Source organism: Pituophis catenifer, unplaced genomic scaffold (assembly GCF_029215685.1).
Source record: "Pituophis catenifer annectens isolate HBS135680 unplaced genomic scaffold, rPitCat1.0.hap2 SCAF_2, whole genome shotgun sequence".
NCBI classification, from domain to species: domain Eukaryota; kingdom Metazoa; phylum Chordata; class Lepidosauria; order Squamata; family Colubridae; genus Pituophis; species Pituophis catenifer.
Window position 1 is genome coordinate 97,952,851 of NW_027256882.1, and position 25,635 is coordinate 97,978,485.

A 25,635-nucleotide genomic window follows, 5' to 3' on the forward strand; every position below is an offset into this window, starting at 1 on the left:
TTGTAAACACTTTCTAGCAATCATGGGGATTCCGACTGCTGATAAGGGTATGTACCACAAGTTGAGTTGTACTGTAACAGCAACTCATAGAATCTACAGTTTTTGTTGCCTCAATCCAACATCCACTATGTTCTGGATTGCAGTATGAATACAGCCAGGGTGGATCTACTCAAAGGTATATGGAGAGTGGATACAGCAGTTATTGAAGTGCCATCTTTTCCAGTCTAATGCCCTCACTTTTCTGGTATTTTCTTTTCAAAAGCAAGACATGACATCCCGCTTCAGCTAGCAATTTCCTTCCTTTGCTTTGTTGACACTGCCTCTTTCTCACTTCCTCTCCTTACCCTTACTGTGAAAAGGCAGCACCACCTGTAGATGGTGAAAATGCCATTATTTCCTCTTCCTTTTCATACCTTTATTTCTTTGTTGTCTTGGTTTCCTGTTTTGTTTGAGTCTCATTCAAGTCATTGTGAATAGTTATATAAATTCCTCCAATTGCACTCTGAGATTTTTTTTTAAAGCCTGCTTTGCATTCTCCTTTTACTTTTTTTTCAGGTAAAGTCCTGGGCCATGGGGCTTTTGGGAAAGTAATGGAAGCCTCTGCATTTGGAATTAACAAAAGCAACAGCTGTGAAACCGTGGCAGTTAAAATGCTGAAAGGTAGGCGAAATAAATGGATTCTATAAATATGAGAATATTGGTGCTCTATCTGGAAATATCCATCAAGCTACTAATTGTCTCTGGAAGACAATTTTCCCATGATTTTAACAATCATTCATCACTTCTTGAATGTTCAACTGTGCTTTGATCAAAAGAAGTCACAAATCTGATCTTACTGGACTAAAGGTGGCACTTGAACCTGAGCAACTGAAGCAGATATTTGGCTGTCTCCAGTGAGATGAGGATAAAAATCTAGAAATCTAGAAAACAAATAAGAATTTTAGTGGACATTTCATAAAAAACTACCATTCCATAAAAACCAAAACTACCAGAAATAATTGTTGGCAGGTTAAAATTAAAAAGAAGAAACATGAAGGAAAATTGGTTGGAGACAAAAGATTTTAATATTTTAATTAATAGAACAGAATATCTTATTTGTAGCTTAGCTGTTAATACAACTGATTAATGTCTTCAGCCCTAAGTACTGTAATGGAATATTGATAGAATCTCATTTTATAAAAAGGCTTAAGGCACTTGAAAGTACTAACAGCTTTTTCTAATCAACTTAACATTTTAAATTGCAGCTTTTACATCTCTATTTATTTTAATTCTCTGTGGGGATTCTAAAACTAACCTCAATGTGAATTAGGGTAGGGAAAACCAAGGAAAATATTTCAAAGGGCTAAGCATTGAGTAATAATTATTACAACAGAATCAGGACCTTTTAGTAATTGGAGTTTGGTCTTAAAGCTATTCTCCCTCCTGTACAGAAATTGTTGCTGTTCCACTGAAATTAGAAAAGTGTTATTGCTACTGTAGATAAAGTCAACAGAGAGTTGTTGTTGTTTTTTTTTTTTTAATTTGATTTATATGCCGCCCTTCTCCGGAGACTCAGGGCGGCTTACAATGCATTAAGCAATAGCCTTCATACTTTTTGTATATTTATACAAAGTCAGCTTATTGCCCCCACAAACTGGGTCCTCATTTCACCTACCTTAGAAAGGATGGAAGGCTGAGTCAACCTTGAGCCTTGGAGAGATTCGAACCAGCAGTAAATTGCAGGCAGCTGTGTTAATAACAGGGTGCTTAGACCACTGTACTATCAAGACTTTTCTCCTTGCTGTGGTACTTCTAATTTTTCTGGGAGTTTTGAGAGCTTCTTTGTGAAAAAATCATCATGTTTGCCTGCATTACTGCTATTATTATTATTACAAAATTTACTAATACAAATTGGTAATACTAACTACTAATCATCATAGAGTTGAAAGAGGTCATGTAAAGAATCAAGTCCAAAATCTGCACTAAAGTAACACTACCTAGTCCCTGCGTGAAAGAGCTAGGAGCTGAATATTATATATTAAATTAGAGATGATCATAAAATGCTGATGCATCTTCCATGATCAAAGATTGTATCTTTCAATCGTTGAAAATAAATAAGATGTATGTCAGGGTTCCAATTAACACCCCCAATGAAAGAAAACTCCAAGGCTTGAGTTTTCTCAAAGTTACATTTTATTAGAAATGTCACATGGGCACATCTGGGAAAACCCGAATCTGAAAGCTTCCAGGTTTTCCCCACCCAAAGGAAAGTTCATGACCCTACCCAACACCCACATGTCCATCACATGGTCCAATCCAAACACCGAGCCAACTGGAGATGCTTCCTGTTCCACCCTCCAGGTGCAGGGCAAGATGTCCTTGACTTTCTGAGAAAGAAATGTTATTATGACTGTATATCACCTATGCTCCATACAATCCCTCCTCCCAATTTCCCACAGTAGTAAATGTGGCAGGCCTGAAGATGCAACGAAAAAGATGGCTTCCAGGCCTGACAATGTATTGCAATTCAGTATTTGTAGTATCAGTATCTGCTTCAGTAGGACACTAAGGTCTTGCTCAGGTTCAAGTGCCACCTTTTGTACAGCAGCTGTTGGAAAAAATACCAGAGTACTGTTTACCAGCATTGCTAGTTTATGATCCAGGAAGACGTTTTCATTCCATCTGCTTCAGTGTGTATCAGAAGATTTTTTTTTAATTATTATTTTAATGTCCTGGGGTTTATAGTTAGAATTCCAAGCTGTGGGGAAATTTAGGCTCTACTTTGAGCTTCTGTTCTGTTAAAATACCACTTGTATACAATTTTTTTTTAAAATAAGAAATTAAATCAAACTTTTACAGGTGTTTATGTGTTAGTTTATATAATTTTTATTTATAATTGATCACTGATATCACAGACATAATAAATGCTTGTTTTGATTAGTTTTGCTTTGATTTGAAATTAGAGCTAAAATGATGGCAAATGGCTACTGAGTCACAGAGATCTGAGGTGAAATTTGATGTCTTTATAAATAGTATTGATATGGAACTAGATTTTGAAGTAATCATTTCAATTTATTTATCCATCCATCCATTTACAGCTGCCCCGTATTGAGTTGTCATAATATATTTATCATGGTCTTAAGCTGAAGCAATATGCTTCTGAATTTTATTATTATATATATAGAAAACAACTCAGTTTTAAAACACAGCATTAAACCTCAATCAACCTCAGAATAATAGTGATCAATCTTTCCATTACATTAATATACATTCAGTTCATAAGCAGCAAGTGACTGTATATCATCAATCCAAGGTTATAAATCCAAGGATGACACATTCCTTCCCTTATAAAAGAGTAAAATTATATATTGCTTCATATAATAATAGATTGTAAAGTATTGGCTTATAATTCAGAATCACATTCACAACCTTAAACTGTACTGATCCTACCCAAACCACAATTAACAAACTTAAAAGCAAAAAATCAAAATGAGACAATAGTGGATCAAGTCCATATTGTATGCATTTGGTACTTAATTTAAAAGTAAGTAAATTTACAGTAAATCTTTTCTTAAAAAATATTTTATAGCCCAGGGACAAATTCGTTTAGGAGGATTAGCAAAGATGGCGGCTAGATTCAGAATCAGAAGTGGGTGAAGCTATGGTATCTCTGTAACTTTCCACCAATCAAATTAATTGGGCCAAAAAGCTGCACTGCATAAGCACTTTGGCTCTGAGATGATGTTAGAAAAAAAAAGTTACTTGATGGTAGTCACTATAAGTACAGATAGTTGTCCATCTGTACTTATGAAAAGCAATCAAAATAGAGCAATCAAGATTAGATTTTAAGTCAGTAATTTTATTAGTTAGATTAGATCTTGTCCTCACTGTACGCTACTTATATTTCCCCCCCATACATTTCTATTGACTTGTGCTGCAGTAAATAACTACCAGATCTCAGTGCTATGGTGGATTTCCAGAGCTCTTTTCTCTATTTTCAGAAGCAAATCCCAACTCATAAAGCGGGGCTTAGTCCCAAGTACGTGCATTTACAGTTCTGATGTAAGAATAAAGTATTTGTAAGAAAAAAGGCTTTGTTATGCTGGCACAATAATATCCATAGAAATAAATGGCCTTATTCAACAGGTTGCATGTAGTTGCAAAGACCTGCTTTAAAAACAGGATGCATAAAGAGAGGGTTCTTTTGTTTACAATGAATTGTTCTCCCTATGTAATGTAGATGTTTTTTATCCTTCCATCTGAAACTTAAATATAAATTTGAATGATTGAAAGACTAATACTGATACAAATAACTGAAGCTAGACTTGTTTCAGAGGGAGCTACTGCAAGTGAGCACAAGGCTCTCATGTCAGAATTGAAGATCCTCATTCACATAGGAAACCATCTGAACGTGGTAAATCTCCTGGGGGCTTGCACCAAACCTAACGGTAAATATGCTTCATCAGTACTGAGGGGCAAATGGGAAAAATAAAAGCAATGCTACAAAAATTTTTTGTTTGATTAAGCACAAGTTCTGATGTCAAATATTGCACTTATGCAGATTTGCAGGGGTGTGTGCTCTATTCCAGAGGTCTCCAACCCCTGGGCCACAGTCGACTACAGGGCTGCGGCCTGTTCAAAACTGGGCTGGATGAAATGGGAAAGCGTGCACGTGTGACGCTCCACTCACATGAGCAGTGGACGCTTGTGTCCTGTGAATGGAACTTTGTGGGCAAGCACAAGCGCTCTCCGCTCAAGCGTCCTCTGCTCGCACAAGTGGAGCTTTGCACATGAGCACAAGTGCCTGCTGCTTAGGCGAGTGGAGCTTTGTGTGCATGCGCAAACACCTTCCGCTCATGCGCAAAGCTCCATTTGCATGAGTGGAGAGCGTGCACACGCCACTCGCACAAATGGAGCTGTGCATGCACATGTGCGCCTGCCACTCACATGCGTGCCAGGCAGAGCCAAGCTGCAAAGATTGGGAACCACTGCTCTATTCAACAATAAAACAATTCCTTTAGATATGAAGTTCTACCAGGAGTTGCCATAAGATGGGTGGCTATATAAACATTTTAAATAAATCATTGAAACTGAAACTGCAGAGTTGCTGCTAATTATTATTATTGGTAATATTTAACTCAACCAACTGACCACCCCTCGAAAGACAGTTATAGTTCATAACTTTTTCTGTGTTCCAAAGATGTTTTTCCTGAAAGGCAACTGGACCTTCTTGGTTTTTTTTCCTTTGAAACGTTATGCTTCTCATCCAAGAAGTTTCTTCAGGTTTAGAAGTTGAACTGAAGAAACGTCTTGGATGAGAAGCAAAAGTCCAACAACATTGACTATTTCTGTGGAATTCCCTTTCTTCCTTTCTCCATTGGCTTTTCTTTCGCAGGTCCCCTCATGGTAATTGTTGAATTCTGCAAATATGGAAACCTCTCCAATTATTTGCGAACCAAACGGGAAGGATTCAGCCCTTACAGGGTATGTAACTGATGTTTTCTTAGCACTGTTTCTAATCCCTATTTTTGGAGAACGTGATGGTCTTCTGAAGAAAATTTAGCAATGATATTGGAAGTATGCTTGCATGCATAAACTTTTATTTAAAGTCTGTCACTGTTGCTTGATATTTGAATGGAAAACTACATGAGATGGTAAGATATAATTTGTGACTGAAGACATCGCCCTGTTGGAAAAATAATGATTATGATAATAATGATGTTTCTCCATTGTGAAACCATAACTTTTGCTTCCAAATTGCCTTCCCTAGTTGTGATTTTTATAATCTGGGAATCTGGCAAAGAGAAAATCAGCTGACGGGGCAAAGTAGGAAGGCTTGTGGAAGCAAGAAGAATACACCATTTTTTTCCCATTTATTGCTCCACTGTTTTAAATTTTCCCCTTCCTCAATCAAGTTCAGAAGCAGTCTGTCTTTAAATGTCTGTTGCACGGGAACAACAATGGAAAGGGACTCTTGTCCTCATATTCAGTTTGTGGGCTGCCAATGTAGAAGTCAGCATTGCAAAAAGGGAGACTGGAATAGATGGACCTTTGTATCTGTCTTCATTTGTTTAGTCTCGTCCAATTTCAGATTTATAGATTAGCACTCTCCATTCTTCCTGATGTTCTACAAGTTTGTTTAATGTTCCTTCTTTTATGATATCAATCCTTTGCCACCTCATTTTTTTTTTAACCATAACTGATTTAGCTAAGCAATTTGATTGCAGGACATGACCAATATGAGGCATCAACCAACCAACAACATAAAATGAGGTACTCTTAGCTTGGAAAGCTTCCAGTGATATCACTGGTTTGGTGATGCCTAATATCTCCTTGTTCGATACTGTTTGCTGTGTAAGATGTGCACAGTACAGATAGTCCTCAACTTATGATCACAATTGGGTCATAATAAGTCAGGATGGTCACCACGTGATGGGATTCAATTTTACAACCATTTTACGATGGCTGTAAAGGAAGTCATTGCAGTGGTTAAATAAATCATGTGGTCATTAAGAAAATCCAGCTTAGCCAATATCCTTTTCCATTATTGGCTGCATTAGGTGTAATTGATTTAGATGTGATACAATCCATTTGGTGAAATGCATGTGTATAAATAGTGTAATAGTTGAATAATCAATGTACCGGAGATCCTCAGCTGATTTTCTTGATAGAACTTCGCCAAGTGATCACCTACTGCATTCCTTTCTCCTAAACGAAATCTGTCAACGATTTCTGCTTTTTCTCAGATTTGGAGGTTGAAATTTCCATAATGTAATTCTACATACTATGTATCTTTTTTAGCATTTCTGTAATCTTTTCGAATGTTAGCATACAATTGTTCTATTTCTTCTTTGGATGCATCTGTAGGTGCATTTATTTGGAAAATGGTGACATTCAGAAGCTTTGCTCTGATTCAAATCACCACTATACTGTAATTTACTATTTGGAAGCTTTCAACTTATTTGATGATTTTCTTGCTTGTTATCAGTGCTCCTCCATTCCTTCTGATGTTGTCATTTCTGGAATAGGACACCGTCAACTCATCTAGTGAATGTCGCTGTTTCCAGTCCAGTTGATGGCAAGAATGCCTATTTTGATCCTAGCCATTTCTTTCTTGATGATATCCAGCTTCCCGTGGTTCATACTTCTTAAACTCCAATTCCAATCATACAGCCTTGTTCATTTTGTTCCAGCACAGATGGTGCCTTTCATCGTAGGCTTCATTAGCATTCAGGCTCTTCAAGGGGATTTCTGCTGCTGTCTCATTATCTCCTAGACTACTTGTAACACATTGGTCTTCCCAGTAGCACATTTGATACTTTCTTCCCTGGAACTCCAACCTTTGGTATCATAGTCAAACTTTTCTTTGAATTTTTCCCCACAAAACTTTATCTATCTATCTATCTATCTATCTATCTATCTATCTATCTATCTATCAAATTTATATGATTTCACTGTCAAGCAACTCTGGGTGGCTTACAACATTATGAAAACATAATATAAAACAGTAAGACCTGTAAAAACATTAAAAGATACAATATTAAGAAACATTAAAATTAATCAAAAGTTAGATAAAAGAGACCAATATGCAAATAGGCCGTGGGAGGAATCTTCCTATTTTACTAACCACCTTCAAAATAAGAGAGCCCATTGGCACCCCCAAACCAGTTGCCAGATGAGGTTTTCAGGGTCTTTCGGAAGGCCAAGAGGGTAGAGGCAGATCTCACTTTGAGAGGTACAATATTTCAAATGGTGAGAGTTACAGCAGAAAACGTTTTTCTCCTGGACCCTGCCAGCTGAAATTCTTTGCCAATGGAGTCCGCAGTATACCCCTTCTTGATAATAATATAATTGGAATAGGCCACTAGGTCTTTCTCCAGCCCTTCCCATTTGTCTGGGCTTAGGAATGGCATTTAGAAATTCTATAAGATACAAATAGGGATTTCTTATTTTCACCACCCACCTTATAAGCTGTTTGGCTCATCTGTGTTGTGACTTGCATGTCTGCTATTCCCATGTTTACTCTGTCTTTCTATCTGCTCAGTAAAGTTTAGTGTGTTTGGACTGTTTGATCTAATATGAGAAGAAATATCCCTATTGATTGAATCACTGTATAATTTGCCTCCTAGTAAGTATGAGCCATGGTGGCTCAGTGGTTAGAACACAGTACTGCAGGCTACTTCTGCCTGCTGACTGCCTGCAGTTTGGCAGTTGTCATTGGCTCAGGGTTGCCTCAGCCTTCCATCGTTCCAAGATCGGTAAAATGAGGACCCAGTTTGTTGGGGGGGCAATATGCTGACTCTGTAAGCCACTTAGAGGGAGCTATAAAGCACTGTGAAGCAGTATCTAAATCTAAGTCCTATTGCTATTGCTAACTTTTGTCATCCGGTTGTCTTCCCAGGAAAAATCCCCAAGGCTGCGCATCCAAGTTCGTTCCATTGTGGAAGCAGTTCGAGCAGACAAAAGAAACCGGTCATGCACCCATGACAGTGCAATTTTGAATAGACTTCTAATGAACAAGAGTCAGACAGCATCATCACCACATTTCATACAAGAAGGTAAAAAATTTTGTCTGACTGTTTTTCCTTCAGAGGACTATAATTCATTTCCAGGACTTCTTAAATCATGGTCTTAACAAATCTTGTAAAATAATGGTAACTATGTGGGTTACTTTCGGTACTGTAAAAGTAACCCACATAGTTACCATTATTTTTCATGATTTGGACTGCAAGGCGATCAAACCGGTCAGTCCTAGAGGAGATCAACCCTGACTGCTCTTTAGAAGACCAGATCCTGAAAATGAAACTCAAATACTTTGTCCACCTACTGAGAAGGAAGGACTCACTGGAGAAGAGCCTAATTCTGGGAAAGATTGAGGGCAAAAGAAGAAGGGGACGACAGAGAACGTGGTGGCTAGATGGAGTCACTAATGCAGTCGGCATGAGCTTAAATAGACTCCAGAGGATGGTAGAGGACAGGAAGACCTGGAGGAATATTGTCCATGGGGTCGTGATGGGTCAGACACAACTTCGCAACTAACAACAACAACGTGGGTTACTATTTATCCTAACCTTAGCTATTAGGAAAAAAATGGGCAAGCAAGATACTGGATGTTTTATATATTTTACATGGAGAGCCTGAAGAACTGGACTATTCACCATCAGTGTAAATGGTAACAGTGGTATGAGTTCTTGGCAGTTTATAGGATAGGGAGAAATAATGAGTCATTATTTAAAGTTCTTCTTCATAAGAATTAGGTCACAATAAAGTCAAGAAAGACCCAGAATTTTCAGGGGATCATTTTATGTAATGATATAATATATGCCATCAAATGAAAACGAATGAAGGTATGCCTGTAATAGGAGTGAGGATTTCATGACGCTGGCTGCATGTGCTTCCCCAGAGATTTTGATAATATCTCCTTGAAAGCCCTCTTTATTTTTTATTAAATATGTCTTCAAAATTCAGAGGTGAAAGATTTAGAATTCCAGTGGCAGCACACCCAGAAACAATCTCTTAGGTATTTGAAAGAGACAGAATTAAGGGGGGGGGGACCAGATTAATTCAGAATATTGAGCACTGAATGAATTTAAGATTTATGTTAAATTCAATTTCAGAAATATCTTGTGGATGTGTGTGTGTCTGTCTGTGTGTGTCTGTGTGTGTGTGTGAGAGAGAGAGAGAAAGAAGAGAAATACTTTTATTTGGATAAGAGTATATGCATAATGTTGACAAAAAACCTCTGTGCTCGTCCTGTTTTTGATAATAGTTTTTATTAATGAATACAATTATTACTAGTTGTATAGCTGAAGCAATTTTATTCAAATATATCTTTGAGAAATTTCACTGATATGAATAGTAATTACAATAATACAGTTCTCTTTTATCAAAACAATCTCCTGCCTTTCCGGGCACACCATTGTCTGTCACTTCATAAATATATAAAACTTTCCAGAAATATTTACCATTTTAGCTAAGGTCACATGGCAAAGATATATGATTCTACAAAAGATCAGTATCATTCCATGGCTTAATCGTTTGCAGCACCTGGGCAAAAAGAAACACACAGTTTTCCTGCAGGCAAGCAATTTTGTTAACTGTATTTCTTTTTTCAATCAGGAAACAGATGCAGAAAGCTCCCCCCCAAAAGACATACTCAATTCAGTCTCAATTTCTTTGACAAAATTCATGTTTATTTGCTGTTAAATCTCTCATAATTAAATTGATAATTCTTGGCAGATAAAAGATTTGCTTCAATTAATGGATAGATATAGGGCGTCTCTAATAAAGAGATGCCCTATAACTTATGTGAAGGTTGGCAATGTTGGCCATGTTCTCCACACTATTGCACTTGCTACTCAGCATACAGCTATATGTATGTTTAAACTCTTGTTGTTTTCATTTGAACTAAATTGTACAGAACTGGATCCTCTTAGACTTCCAGCTGCTGCTTGTGGGAAAATTCATTGTACAGATTCATCTTACGTGCCAATTGTGCCCTTTTGTGGACCAGGAGAACTTGCTCATGGTCACTCAAGCCTTTGTCATTTCTTGTTTGGATTACTGCAATGTGCTTTATATGAGCTGCCCTTGAAGTTCACCCAGAAGTTAGCATCGGTCTGAAATGTGGCCGCTTGCATAGTATTGAGCACCTCTCAGATTGTCTATACTATACCATTGCTGCATCAGTTGCACTGACTCTGCTTTCAAGGTGCTGGTTATCACCTTTAAAACTGTAGGAGAAGGGATGCCACAATGGGGGTGGAATGAAAAGGGGGATCGGCCTAGAATTCTTACATAGCCACAAAAGAACTCAGTCCAACTCCCTTTGAGTGCCATTGAGCCTTATCCAGCTCAGGCTTTTAGCAATAAATCAGTTTAATTGAACCTTCATGTGTGGACCTGGTCTTTCACACTTGACAAAAGTCCTATATGGCATCAGGCCAGGTTATCTGGAAGACCACCTCTTCCTATGTGGGTATCTACTTGTTCTACTAAATTGGGTAGAGTGAGCATGCTCCAAGTTCCTTCTCTTTCTCTGAAGTGTAACCACCTCTAAGTAGTGTGACTACTTAGGAAGTATGCCTTTTCTGTAGCAACACCACTTAGCTTTTCCTTAAAGTGTTGGGGTAGGGTGAGATAGGAATGAGAGGAGTGGTGTGGACATAATTTGGTTGTAATGACAAGTTTTAATAATGTTAAGTTTCTTTTGGTTTTCATTTGGTTTTGCTTTTTTTTACTGCCTGCATGTAATGCCTTTGGTTGTCAGTTTGTTTTAACTAACTTATAATCAACAATAACATTGTTCCTGGACAATAATAATTGATCCCAGTTATTCCACTACCATTTTCTACTTAGCAAGATTTCTGTGGGACATCCTCCCACTCCTCCAAATGCAGTGGTACAGCATAACCTGTTGCCTGGGGAAAGTAACCTTTTCTTTTTCACTGCCAGCCTACAGAATGTAACCTTCTTACTTGCACTTTTATACAGTGGATGATTTATGGCAAAGCCCTCTGACAATGGAAGATCTGATCTGCTACAGCTTTCAGGTTGCCCGTGGAATGGAGTTTCTAGCCTCTAGAAAGGTAAGCAATCTATCTGTCTGTCTGTCCATCCATCCATCTCAACATGCGTCTTCTCTTGATAGTTATTATTGGGGGGAAATATCAATAATCCACAGATTGATGCAGGATGAAAACAAATATAGAGAAGCTTTGGAAAAAATTAGGGAAAGCAGTTAGAGGATTCCACTGTCTGTGGAAGAAAATCTGTTTCCCTTATGGGGTGAGAACAGGAACAGGTCTGAAGTAGGGTGCAAATTTTGACAAAAGGCCTGACTATGTGTTGAGCCATCTGTTCAATAACGCTGATTTAAAGATTGGGAAGGAGTTATCCAATAAAGGAGAGACATTGTTTTCCCACCCACTGCACAGATCACATGTAGGGCCTCATAGCAATAGCAAAACCACTTAGATTTATATACTGCACCACAGTGCTTTATAGCACTCTCTGAGCAATGCTATATATCGGAATGGGTAAACAATTGGCAACTCCAAATCTCAACCAACAAATGCTCTGTCTTACAGATTGGCAAAAAAAAAAAAAAACAGAACACAAAATATATGCTGAGTGGACACATCCTTGTAGATGACCCTCACTCTGTCAAGTATATTGGAGTACTCAGATCATTAGATATCTAATGATCTAAGTGCCAAAGCCCACTGTAACAACATCGCCAAAAAGGCATTAAGAGTTGTAAATCTAATCTTGCGTAGCCTCTTCTCCGGTAATATCACACTACTAACCAGAGCATACAAAACATTTGCTAGACCAATTCTTGAATACAGCTCATCTGTCTGGAACCCACACTGCATATCGGACATTAATACAATTGAACGTGTCCAGAAATATTTCACAAGAAGAGTCCTCCACTCCTCTGCTCGCAACAAAATACCTTATGCCACCAGACTTGAAATTCTGGGCTTAGAAAACTTAGAACTACACCGCCTTCAGTATGACCTAAGCGTAGCTCATAAAATTATCTGCTACAATGTCCTACCTGTCAATGACTACTTCAGCTTCAACCACAACAATACACGAATACACAATAGATACAAACTTTAGGTAAACCTCACCAAACTCGATTGCAGAAAATATGACTTCAGCAAGAGTGCTTAATGCCTGGAATACACTACCTGACTGTGGTTTCATCCCAAAACCCCCAAAATTTTAACCTAAGACTGTCTACCGTTGAACTCACCCCATTCCTAAGTGGTTTGTAAGGGATGTGCATAAGAGCACCAGCGTACCTACTGTCACTGTCCTAATGTTTCTTCTATTTGTATCTTTTTTATGTATCCAATCCATGTTTATACTTATTACCAAATACGTTCTTGACAAAAATAAATAAATAAACAAATAAACACATCAGCATATTGCCCCCAATAATCTGGGTCCTCATTTTACTGACCATGGGAGGATGGAAGGCTGAGTCAACCTTGAGCCGGTCAAAATCCACAAAATGAGGTGACAGAACCTATCAGTAAATTGCAGTCAACATTGTTCCCCCTTCTGAACTGACGTGCAGTTGGGAAATACATTTGTATGCATGCAATGAAATGAAACCCATCCAAGTGAGCGGTTAGGATATTTTTTTCCTGTGTGTCTATTGGTTTACATGGTAGAGCATGGATGCCTAATGCAGGAGCAGCAAACACTGCTCTCCCCATAGAAATAGTCATTTGGGCACTTTTTATCATTTGTCCAGCTGTCTTCTGGAATGTATAAGTAGCAGGGGAAAATGCAACATCCTTGAAACACACAGCTGGCTAGCTGGCTGCCACACCATTGAACAAGAGTACAGTTTTATTATATGTCCCACCTGTGTCATTTTGTTTCAGTTGCTTGGCCAAGCAAAGACAGAGTAAAGCTATTGAGAGCAAGGTTTATTTATCTTTGCATATGCATTTTTCCAGGCAGGGGACTCCAGCATTTCTTACATTTTTTCTTACAATCATATTTGTGGTTTTGCAAATAAATGAGAGAAATCATAAGGTGTTCAGTACTTTCTGGAAAGGATTTCTTACTTCTTTTACTTATGTCTTTCACTGAGAGTACAAGCCTTAGAGAGAGTTAAGCATTTTTCTTTTTTTTTTTCAGTTTTTCTGTCCTTTTTGAAAATTTTGTATTAACATTTAATTTATTTTGGATTTCTCCCCGCCCTCTTCTGCATTTTCCTATAGTGTATCCATAGAGACTTAGCAGCTCGGAACATCTTATTGTCAGAGAACAATGTGGTGAAGATTTGTGACTTTGGTCTGGCTCGGGATATCTACAAGGACCCTGACTATGTCAGGAAGGGCAGTGTGAGTTCTGGGTTGTCCTTTGGATAAAAAGGAACTGGTTTCTGAAGTTGGTTGCCAGTCAATATCTTTCAGTGTTATTGTATAAAAATCAATATAGCTGTGTTAAACATGAGGGGGGACACCAAAATTCATGGTGGAATGAGTACTATTGTGTAGATATTTAATTAGTCCAATGAAGATATTGCCTCTATGGATTTTGGATTTATTTACTAATGACCTTTGGGCATCCCAATGCAGAAGAAATGTTTGTTCCTAGAAAGGTACAGTACCTGAAGGAATAAAGCAGACAAATGTTATATCTAGTGTAATTTCTTGATATAAACTAAGCATTAGGTTCAGTGCACAAGATGGAAATATATGCCTGCTTTGGGCAATCTATAGCCCTTATAGGTATTTTTGAGCTGTCGTACCACAATCCCTTGCTATTAAGATGCTGTTTGGGGTTGATGTCAATTGGAAGTCAGCATCAACTGGAAGCTACTTGCTTCCCGTCACTAAGAGACTCAATAGCCTTTAGCAGGGCTTGCAAGCAATCTCTGAGTCAGATACCATCTCCATTTACTGATAAAGGTCCCTTGATATAACTTTTTTTTTTAAAGTAGAAGATAGGACTTTTTTTCTTGCAAACCCATAGTCTATAAAACTGCTTTGAGAGAACAAGTAAATAATATTTAAACGTTATCTTGAAATACTTCCTTTTTTTTGTAATCTGTACAGTTTGAATTTAAATGTGAGCCAAATTTCACTTTTCTACCTTGTTTTGGAATTCACAGCAAATGCAGTTACAGTGTCTAGGCAGATAGGATTATGCCAGATTGCAACTTCCTGTTTGAAAATGAAAATTTCTTATTTATTGTATTTTCTGCCCATCTTCAAACACCATTATAGAATCTCTGGAGACTTTCCTGTGTTTTTTTAAAAAATATTGTTTTTCTTCCACTGTAATTTATGTACCTTGCTATTGCTGTACTATAGGCCCGTCTTCCACTGAAGTGGATGGCTCCAGAAAGCATCTTTGACAAAGTTTACACTACTCAGAGTGATGTCTGGTCCTTTGGAGTCCTATTGTGGGAGATATTCTCTTTAGGTAAGTATTAAATATTTGGACTCTTCATGGGATTAGTTATGTTTTTATGAGCATACAATTTTAAAAGTAGACTACAAAATTCCCTATATTTTGTGATTTTTTTCCCCTACCACCTGTATTTCCTATAGTTAAGTGATTAATTATAAAATTCATCAGCCACTTTATTTTATAATTACAAAACTTATGACTGGATGCTGCATATGTCAATGATCTGCTATCTCAAAAGTAATAAACCAGTTTTAATTATGGTTCAGCTATAATTAAAATGACAACATCTACCTGATTTTAACTGAGCTTAAAAATCTAAGCAGAATCAGTCCTGGATAGTGTTTGAACGAGAGACCAAGAAGAGATGCCAGCACTATAAGCTAGATTTTAAAATTAAAAAACATCCTGGAAGACAATGACAAGCCATTTTGATATTCTTGCCAAGGAAATTACATGGATAATCCATAAAGTCATTAGGAGTCAAACTTAGTTTGAAGTGGACTTTACTTTTAATTCTGAGAATGTTTGTAACATTCCCATATCATGCCAACTTTAGAAATTAAGGCTTGAAAATGTCTTGAGTAGTTATTGAACAACCGCAAACAAATCTTGTGATTCTTACCCTTTTTACAGAGGATGTTTCAGCTTGTTTAATGGCTTCTGAGTAGCTACAAAACAGTCATTGTGAAATAGATTCCATTACAGAAGTAATTAGGAAAAAAAATGCCTGTATTTTACTGTACTACATTTAATCAAAACAGTAGATAGGTACAGCTGCAAGAATCCATCCATTATTTTTTTTCCTCCCCTTTCTCTTTATACCACTACATCTTTTCAGGAGCCTCCCCTTACCCTGGAGTACAAATCAATGAGGAATTTTGCCAAAGACTAAAAGATGGCACCAGGATGAGAGCTCCAGAATATGCTACTGCAGAAATGTGAGTCAAAGTACTTCAATATATAGCCAACAATGAAGATACTAAATCAACAAATTATAGATGTGCAGGAGGTTTCAGAGCTTCTTGTATGGAAGACTGAGGTGAATTATAGTCTAGCTGCTTACATCTCCTTTGTAGTAACAACCGGTCTCAAGATTAGAGCTTTTCCATTTCATCTGTACCTGACTAACCTTATGCAAAAATTGGTTCTTTGCAGCTACAGAATAATGCTGAATTGTTGGTATGGAGATCCCAAAGAAAGGCCAACATTTTCTGATTTGGTTGAGATCCTGGGAGATCTTCTTCAAGAAAATGTTCAACAGGTCAGTTTCCAATTATTATCAGAACACAAAGATTTAGCTGAAATAGTCAGCAATATTTGGAGTTAATTATCATTATGGTTTTGTCACACAATCAGCCAGATGTTCAGAATGGATTTGGCATTTTGATCCATCTATCAAGTCCTTCTCAGGGGATAGGGAGATGTTGATGTTCAATGATATTAAAACTATCATTGCAAGTAACACTGCCTTTTGCAATTGACTCATGGTATTTTGTCAATGCCAATAGTATTCAAGTGGTGCTCCAGTTGTTTCGGGATTGCTCCCAAGGCATTATTACTATCGGCACTACCTTTGTTTTCTTTTGCCACAATCATTCTGCTTCTATTTGCAGGTTTTGCATATTTTGTTAATTTTCTCCAGTTCTTTTTCTTCTATTCTGCAGTCTCCAAGTACTGCCACATCCACCATATAGACTTTTTTTATTTTTCTTATCAACAATTGTTAAGTCTGGGATATTATGTTGCAGGTGACTATCTCTTTGAATTCTAAAATCCCAGAGCACCTCAGCTTCTTCATTTTCTATTACTTTTTCTGTTTTTGGTCTTGCCTGTTCTTGCTTGCAGGCAGATGTTATTATTACTGAGTAAACATAGTGTGATCTGGCATTTATGTTGGTTATCAGTTTGTGAGAATGAATATTTAGAGACCTCCTATCTCCCTCTTAAAGTGGCTCTATGTCATTACATAATACGTAGCATAGCTTTCAATGCAATGTTATAGCTCTCAATTAAATGTTATTGGACAGACATGTAATGTTTTCATAGTCTGTATATTATTTTTTTTAAAGCTAGAAGCAAAAATAGTTTATTATATTGCTGCAACCTATGTAATATCATCAACTTGGAAGAAACTACTTTATGTTTCAGCCATTCTGATAAAGAATCTTCTTTGCTCTGTTCCTGTTAACAAGTGCAGCTTATTATATCCCACAAATATCCTATTCAGTCTAGACCTGACATAGAAATATGTATTTTACATTGATTCATATATATGTATTTAAAATACATATAGTTTAAAATCATTTGTGCAAAGAAGGCAAGGCAAGGCACAAAATAAAAAACTTGTGGTATTCTTAGGTTGATTCCTTCCATGCTAAGAAAGTCAGAAAACAATTAGACTTTGTATTAGTAAATTGTGTGCAAGAATATCATGACCAAAAAAATGCACTGACTGTATCTTGGCTATAGTCAATATTTAGTTTTGGATTAAAGTTGTTTATTATATACTGCAGAACGTGCAGCTGGAAGCAGACAGAGGATAAGAACTGCATTAGGCTGTATTTGGCATCAGAAATGTTGAACGATACTACAGTAATGCTATTTAAACTTACTAGACAGTTTTCAGTTTTCAGTTTTTAAAAACCCACCCAATTTATTAGTATTCTCTTTGATAATGTTAAAGTATTCTAGATTGCTATCCGTTGCTATTCTAAATTGCTATTCTTCATTGTTATTCTTCATACACTCGCATTATTTATTTGCATCAGATCATGCAGTATGTTTTCTAGGGATAACCCCCTGGATTTACAAGTCACAGATTTTGTGAGCCAGTTTTTGATATTCTTGCCATGTTCCCATCCCACTTCAGGGTATATCATCAAATTGGCTGACTTGTTTATATCACAAAAGAATTTACATGCTTTCTCTCTCCACTGTGATTTCACCAGCCCTTCCCAATTGATAGATGACTTTTTAATATAAATTTTATTAAGTTTTAAAGGGAAAATAAAAGTTAACAAAAAAGTAATATATTAAAGAATAAAGAAAACAAAGAAAAGAGAAAGACAAACATGCAGAAAGAAAAGATAAAATGAAACAGAAAAAAGGTTCTAATTTCCTTTGCAGCAAATACAAGTATGATTACAAAATTATCTCTTACTCTGTGGCAGAGGTCTTCAAACTTGGCAGCTTTAAGACTTGTGGATTTCAACTCCAAGAATTCTCCAGCCAGCATAGCTTGGGGACCCCTGCTCTATGGTTACAAAAAAAAACCTCTCATTTTTTTCTATTATATACATTTTTTTCTAATCATCAAAATTACAAGTCATAAGTGCATATTTTCTATTTTATGCAATAATCTATAAGGGTTTTTTTAAATCTACACTAACCTTAGCTTTGTCATATAATATATATCCATTCAGCCCAAACTCAGCTTCTAACTTTAATAGCTACTATTTCTCAGCAGCACAATTTGAATGCATAATTTTAAATCTGGTAGAACCAATCCTCTTATTTCCTTTCCATTTTGAAAAACCTTATTTGGGGGGAGGGGTCCTCTAGCAATACAAATTTAGATATATACCATGTTTCTCCGAAAATAAGACCCTGTCTTATATTTTTTTCAACCTGAAATAAGTGCTTGGCCGATTGGGCTTATTATCAGGGGATGTCTTATTTTGGGGGATACAAGGTACTTCTGCCATTGTTTAAATGAACCATCAGTTGTCAAAACAGATACCGCCTGAAACAAAAATAACATTCTAGGTAAAACAAGTTAAATCCATATTAACAATTATTTGTGCTGCCCATGAAATGTAAATCAATTTCACTCATTTTCTAAAATTCTCTCCAAAATTCATATTTTCAGAAATTTAAGTAAACAAAAAGCCCAGTTCAAATTATTATAAGAAGACTTTTATAATAATTTGAACTGGGCTTTTTGTTTACTTAAATTTCTGAAAATATGAATTTTCTCTACATCTAAAAAGATGAGTGTAGCATGTTTTTTGATATCTTGTTCTAAATATTCCAAAATATCCAATATAGTTCTAACTTTATCTTTTAACCATCTTTTAAGTTTAAAAACCATATTGGTCCTCGTGAATACATTCTTGAAAAATTATTTTCAATCTGACAGCTAAAATAATTATCAACTAATTTTAGTTGTTCCATCAGTAATTAATACTGATTTGAAATGGAATGCCTTAGTTTCAAATGTTACGAAAACTAGAAATTGATATATATGTTCTAGAATTGCTTATTTGGTTATTTTATATTATGGCCGCTCCTAGAAATGAAATTCCAAGGAACTGATAACTAATTATGCAAATAGTTAAATTTTAAAGACTAATGTGTTATATCATTTTTATGAGATAAATTATTGTTTATTACTTTCCTCAGTATATGTCCAAACCATCACAGACAACTCTTTAGAAGTTCTTCAACTATGTCTTATTAAAGAAACAAAGAAGACACCAAAATTGTGTTTATATCCATTATTGTGTTGGTAAATTCTTCTATCATCATTGCTCATATACATTTATCTGGATTCTATTAGGAGGGGAAAGATTATATCCCGTTAAATGACTCTCAGAGTTCTGAAGATGATGGCTTCTCCCAGGTGGCTTCATCCATCCAGCAGAATTCTGATGAAGAAGAATTTGACATGAAAATACACTGTCATAATGTAGCAGCAAGGTAAGCTGGTACTGGTTTTTGAAAAATATGATAGGAAGTCAGAAGTAGCCAAAAGTCAGCCAATATTTGAACAAAGATTTTACAAGTATTGCATTTTTCTCAAACTAATAAAACTTTCCTCAACATTATCAGTCACATCTAAAACCTTTCCAATGAAGCTTTTTAAATTGTTTATTTAAAATACACCCCACAATTATTTGGGTTAGGCTTATTTGTATAATGTATATGCGGAGGGCTGTTTTCGTAATAAGTCAACAGTTAGCATGTCCTACTTCCTGTAGGACAATGAATAGTTTCTCTGTATTAGTAAAGGTGGCTACCTCAAGCACTAAGAAGGAAATTGCCAATTGAAATTGCAAAGTGACAAGTATTATGACACAGAAAAAGAAAGTCACTATTTCCAATCAAAGGATTAGATGTTTCTAATGCCAAGAGATTAATTTTCTATGCTGTTTGTTAGAAGATTAGGAAGGTTCACCTGAGGTGTGCTGAAAAGATGGATAAAAGTGTCCTAATATAAGAGAAGGGGGCTCACGACAGGTAAAATAATCCTTTGCATGCTAAAAGTATCACATAAAATCCTTGGCATCTCTATCCAGTATTAGGTGACGATTGAAATGTCTTTTATCTGTACAATTACAGATAGATAATTTAGCATTAGATGGACAAATAGTATGAGTTGGAATACTAAGGCAGATTCTTATATTCCTATATTTTAAAATGAAAAGCAGCCTTGAGGCTGCAATCAAAATGCAAGAATAGCAATGGGAGGAAGGAAGGTTTTAAAACTTCTCTACCATTCATTTTGGTGCTCAAATTTTTTTGTTCTTTCCCTAATAGGCTGGGAAGTTTAAACACGGATTCTTCCATGTTGATCTTCCTTTCTTGATCCCAAGCACATTAAGTTTGTATACTTCATAAAAAGGGGATTGCTGCAAAAATAATTATACAATGTACAGGTACAGACCTTAAATATGCAATCTGGAGAAAAAAGTCCTTCAGCCCAAGTTGATAATTTGCTGCAGAGCTAGTATTTGTAATTAACCCAGTTTGATTCAAAGAAAGAGCATAAAATGAAGGCTCCCATAGCTGAACTCGGTATCTTCTCTGATTTTCCTCTCCTAGATATTATAATTGTGTATCTTTCCCTGGCTGTTTGACTGGCGGGAATCAAATAAGATGTCCATCCAGATTAAAGACTTTTGAAGAATTTCCTATGACACAAACTATGTATAAAGCACATCCGGTGAGTAGACAGTTTTAAAGGTAACAAAAGGAAATGCAAAACCTATTAATTTATACTTATTTTTCTGCAAAAGTAAAGATGTCTTCAAACTGAGTGACTGCTTTTGAATACATAGAAATATTCAACAATACAAAACGGTAGCCTTGATGGCTTTAGACTGGGCTACTTATGGAGCCACCTCTTTCCCAGCTATTTCTAGTCATCCCATCTGGTCCAATAGAAGAAACATGGACTGTCATCTGGCAGGATTCAAGAGGATGTCCTTTTCTGCCAGGGCACCTGCCCTGTGGTACCTCATTATACCTGAGATTAGGTTACCCCACCACCACCATGTTGGGTTTTCACAAGGTCCTAAAAACTGAATTGCAATAAATCATGTCTCCTGGATTTGTTGACAGTTATTTTATGAAGCTCAGGGGCTATGTGTTTTAATTTTACATTATGTATTTTATTTGTTTTATCTATTTTATGTAAGACGCCCAGAGTCACGTTATGTGAGATGCGCAGCTATATAAATCAAATAAATAAATTAGCTTGCTATTGCATTCTTCCTGGCCTTGATGATGTTTTAACTTTCCAATTTAGTCCTGGGATATCCTAGTGGATTCCCATCCTAATACAACCAAGATCAGACTCTGCTTAGCTTTCTCAGAGTCAGTCAAGATCAGTTAGGTGCTGCCATCTGTTGTGACAGATATTCGTACAGTAATCTAAAGATTTATTCAAATGATATATGCGCATGTTTCATTTTCTGCCATAGCAAAACACTCACATAAATTGCAACTAGCTTGTGTGGATAGCCAATAAGCTTTCTAAATAAAGAAGAAAGGCATTAACTAGCTCTATTACATTCAACTAGACACAATTGTACTGTTTGGATTTTTAAAAAGTTAAATTTTGGTGTGAGAGAGCGGAATATAGTAAGATTTCAGTGCTGACAAAGTACAAACCTCAGGACCCATATCTTCCAATACTCCTTTCTGGTTTGTGAGTAGCATGTTGAGTGAGTTTGTGAGTAGCATCCCAGTAGACTCTTCTCCACAACAACACTGTAAGTTAGTTGGGCTGGACCCAAATCACCCAGTGAGTTTTCATGGCTAATGGCAGACTTGAACTCAGAGTCTCCCACTTTCTAGCCTGGTGCCTTAACCTCTAGACCAGTGGTTCTCAACCTTCCTAATGCCACGACCCTTTAAAACAGTTCCTCATGTTGTGATCCCCAACCATAAAATTATTCCTAAAACCATTGAAAATATGTGTTTTCCAATGGTCTTAGGCGACCCCTGTGAAAGGGTTGTTCGTCCCCCAAAGGGGTCGCGACCCACAGGTTGAGAACCACTGCTCTAGACCAAACTGGTATGCCATCTTCCCTGGCATACTTGACAGCTACTTGGTTGGGAACATAACCTACATACAGAGGATGATGCAGTAGAATCCATCTTCACCATTTCCATTCTGCACATGCTTCTCTGGCATCACAAAAATATCTAAGTGCATTGGTAGTGGTGGAAATTGCAAAACGTTTGCATCTATGATGCCTGTCAGTGACAATGCATATGCAGAGATATATCTATATATGAATGTGTGTGCATGCAGATGTCCATATGCATGTGTGTACATGTGTGTTCACCTACATACAGGAATCCCTGAGGCAACGAGGTTTCACACCAATTTGTAATCCCAAAGCTGCAAAAAAAAATGGTTCTTTTTAGACAGAATTAAAGAAAAACCTGGGAAGGTTCAGTTTTTTTCCCCCTGCAGGCTTAGCCAACAGAATGTGAATAGAATAATGATAGGGCATTTTCATAAGAAAGGTATGAAAGGTATTTATTCTTTCCAGTATATTTCTCTCCGGTAATCTGTTGCCACCCTTCATTACTTAGAAAAAATAAAATAAAATAAAATAAAAATAAATCAAACTGTCTTTGGAGGAAACATCAATGGGTAATGGAAGATTTAAGCTGCTCCTCCTTCCTGTTCATCAGTATGTGTGTGATACAATCCACAATGATGAAAAAATGATGAGACATGCATCACAAGTTTACAGTGCACTTTTCATCATTTGCTCCTTCCCAAATACTCCTCAATTTCCATCAGCAATTATTCTGCCATGTTATAGCAAGTTGTTTTTCCATTTCTGCAGTTTGGACACATGTACAGAAACCGTATTGGCATTTCTAGGGATACATTTTTTTCCCCCTAGATTTGGGAGACACTGCACTTTTTCCGTTTTTTTAAATACAAATTCATTCCAGCTTATTTCTCTATAAAGTCTGCACTGAAATTTGTGCTCATTTGCGTATGCACCAATATAAAAAGTCATATATTGGCAATTAATTTCCTAGTATATAACAGATCCCTAGTATATATATTTTTTTAAAAAAATTGGGAACTGCATTAGCACATGTGCAAAAGTGCAAAAAGAAACAGGTAATTGCTTACTGTATGTAGTTTTTGTGCATTCCCTCCTCCCTTTTAACCATTGCTTCTACTTCTTGCAGGATAATCAGACAGACAGTGGGATGGTTTTGGCATCAGAGGAGTTTGAGAGGATAGAAAACAGGCACAGAAAAGAAGGTGCATTCAGGTACTTCATTATCATGCTCTCCCAAATGAATCTACTGAGTCTTGTGTCAAAAATACCAGAAACTGCATTAATCTCCCAACAGCAGAGGTGGGCTGCTGCCGGTTCGGACAGGTTCAGGCGAACCGGTACTTCCGACCATCAGCTGAGCCCACCCACTTGCCCTGGCGCTATCCTGTCCTATATAATCACTGTTTATTCAATGCTGCGTGCATACGTGGAAGGCGCATGCACACTCACATTTTCAGTTCTGGGTGAACCAGTTGTTACAGTATGTGACGCCCACCTCTGCCCAACAGTGAATAGTGATATTATAAAGGCCATGGAGGTGGAAGCTTCCAGGAATAGAAATCTGCTTGTTTGTTTATTTAAAAGATTTGTATGTCTGTCCATCTTAAACATAACTTTGGGTGGCTCACAACAATAAAACCAATAATAAAATCATAAACCATAAAACCATAAAATAAAAAAATCATGAAAAGAACTACATTACAGAATGACACAGAAGTGCATGGAGTTATGATAATGGAAAATGTGCAGAAGGCCGTTTGGTGAAACAGATTGCAGGTTAAAAAAAAAAGCATGCATATAACAGAATTAGTGCTACCCAAAAAAAAAAAGGATGAAAAGTATGGTATAACATGGGAAATTATTGCACAGATGTAGTAAAAAGAAAAAGAGAAAATGCAGAATAATTTTGATGGAAAGAATAGTGAATGAAAAAGGCTAAACAAGAAGACCTCGCAGGATACATGGAGTTAGAGGTAAAAGTTATAGCATGTTTATGGAAATAATTTTGATTTGTTGAAGAGTGGAACTTAAACAAAGGCTATAAATGTTATTCTACAAAAAAAAGATGAAAATGTAGTCACAAAAGCTGTGAGAATATTGCTTAAGGCTGTAGCTGACATTGATGTAACTGTAAAAATATTCAAGTGTAGATTTGGCTTGTTATGGCATGGCTTTAGAAAGATCTGCTTACTTTGTAACCCTCTTTTTCTTACCTAAATTTATACATCTTCCAGACCAACCCGTCTGCAAAATGATTTGTTCTTGTTTTAATCTTTCTGTCGCTCAGAAGCTTTTTGAGGAAGCTTAAGTTAGAATATGTCAATATGTTGAAACTGACTTCCTGGCTTTTTTTTTCTCCAACAGTAGTAAAGGATCCAACCAAAATACAGACCCAACAGTGGATCAGTCCAAACCAAGGGGAAGAGGTCGGCCATTGTATCAATCAGAGCTCCGAGGTCAGACTTTTTATAATAGTGAATACGGGGAACTATCGGAACAGTCTGAGGAAGGCAGCTGCACTCCACCAACTGAAGGCACCAGTCCCTCCCTCCTTCATGCTTCATTCTTTTCAGACCAATGCTAAAGAGGAAGACAGTCATGGAGACACCTTGCTGAGAGATCTAACAACTTCTTCTCTTTGTGTACCGTTCAGTTAAGAATACATATTTTTGTCCTAGAAGAAACCAGTAGGATGATTCCTCTGGGACAGATGGAGAACTCCTTGGTTAGGAAGATGGAGCTGTGCCTTTCAAACTAAACACTATTCTTGCCGTTGACATGAGTGAAAATTCTTGCTCCGATGATCTTTTAAGGAAGAGATCTCAGATGCAGTTCTGTGGGATCTGTTTTGAGAGCTTCAATCACTGCTCAGTATTCAGCCTCCATTGAAATAGTTTGCCATAACGAGCTTTATTTCAGGTCAGATAAAAATAGATGTGTCTTAGCTGAGCAATTTTCCTGATATGCAGTTTTGTTTGTTTCTGCTCTTGTTTTTCCCTCTATTAGGAGAGATGGAATAAAAAAAAATTAAATTAATGTAGGCAATGGTGAAGCAGCAGCATCCCCAAGCTTGGATAATCCTTCACTTGATGTAGACATTCCAATAAACAAAGCGTAACTATATTTAAGTCTTACACAGACTTACTTCATTTATATTAGACACCAACGTAGTCTCCCAGCTTGAATATTTTCCATACTTTCACTGTTTTAGACATGTGAAAACTGCTACAATGTGTGTGTCTTAGGAAATTTGGCAATTTAAGGGGATTTTATTTTCATTGATTAGTTTCACATACTGCAAGAAACTAGTTTGTTTAACCATTATTTATTGAATAAAATACAACTGTCTGAGTTTACATAACATTCTAGGCCTGGTGTGAATTATACCACTTTC

At 36.7% G+C, this 25,635-nt stretch overlaps 1 protein-coding gene across 1 annotated transcript in view; it reads left to right on the forward strand.

Annotated features, from left to right (window-relative positions):
* The window catches only part of FLT4 (fms related receptor tyrosine kinase 4), a 105,656-nt gene extending 80,773 nt beyond the window's left edge, over nucleotides 1-24,883 (forward strand). The window contains exons 18-30 of the mRNA XM_070933878.1: nucleotides 556-660; nucleotides 4,314-4,427; nucleotides 5,375-5,463; nucleotides 8,381-8,537; nucleotides 11,473-11,567; nucleotides 13,725-13,847; nucleotides 14,823-14,934; nucleotides 15,761-15,860; nucleotides 16,078-16,183; nucleotides 19,481-19,620; nucleotides 20,746-20,866; nucleotides 23,368-23,453; nucleotides 24,606-24,883. Of these exons, the coding sequence (XP_070789979.1) occupies nucleotides 556-660; nucleotides 4,314-4,427; nucleotides 5,375-5,463; nucleotides 8,381-8,537; nucleotides 11,473-11,567; nucleotides 13,725-13,847; nucleotides 14,823-14,934; nucleotides 15,761-15,860; nucleotides 16,078-16,183; nucleotides 19,481-19,620; nucleotides 20,746-20,866; nucleotides 23,368-23,453; nucleotides 24,606-24,825 (1,568 nt within the window). The 3' untranslated portion in view covers nucleotides 24,826-24,883. The remainder of the gene's footprint in view (nucleotides 1-555; nucleotides 661-4,313; nucleotides 4,428-5,374; nucleotides 5,464-8,380; nucleotides 8,538-11,472; nucleotides 11,568-13,724; nucleotides 13,848-14,822; nucleotides 14,935-15,760; nucleotides 15,861-16,077; nucleotides 16,184-19,480; nucleotides 19,621-20,745; nucleotides 20,867-23,367; nucleotides 23,454-24,605) is intronic.
* Nucleotides 24,884-25,635: the final 752 nt, after the last annotated feature.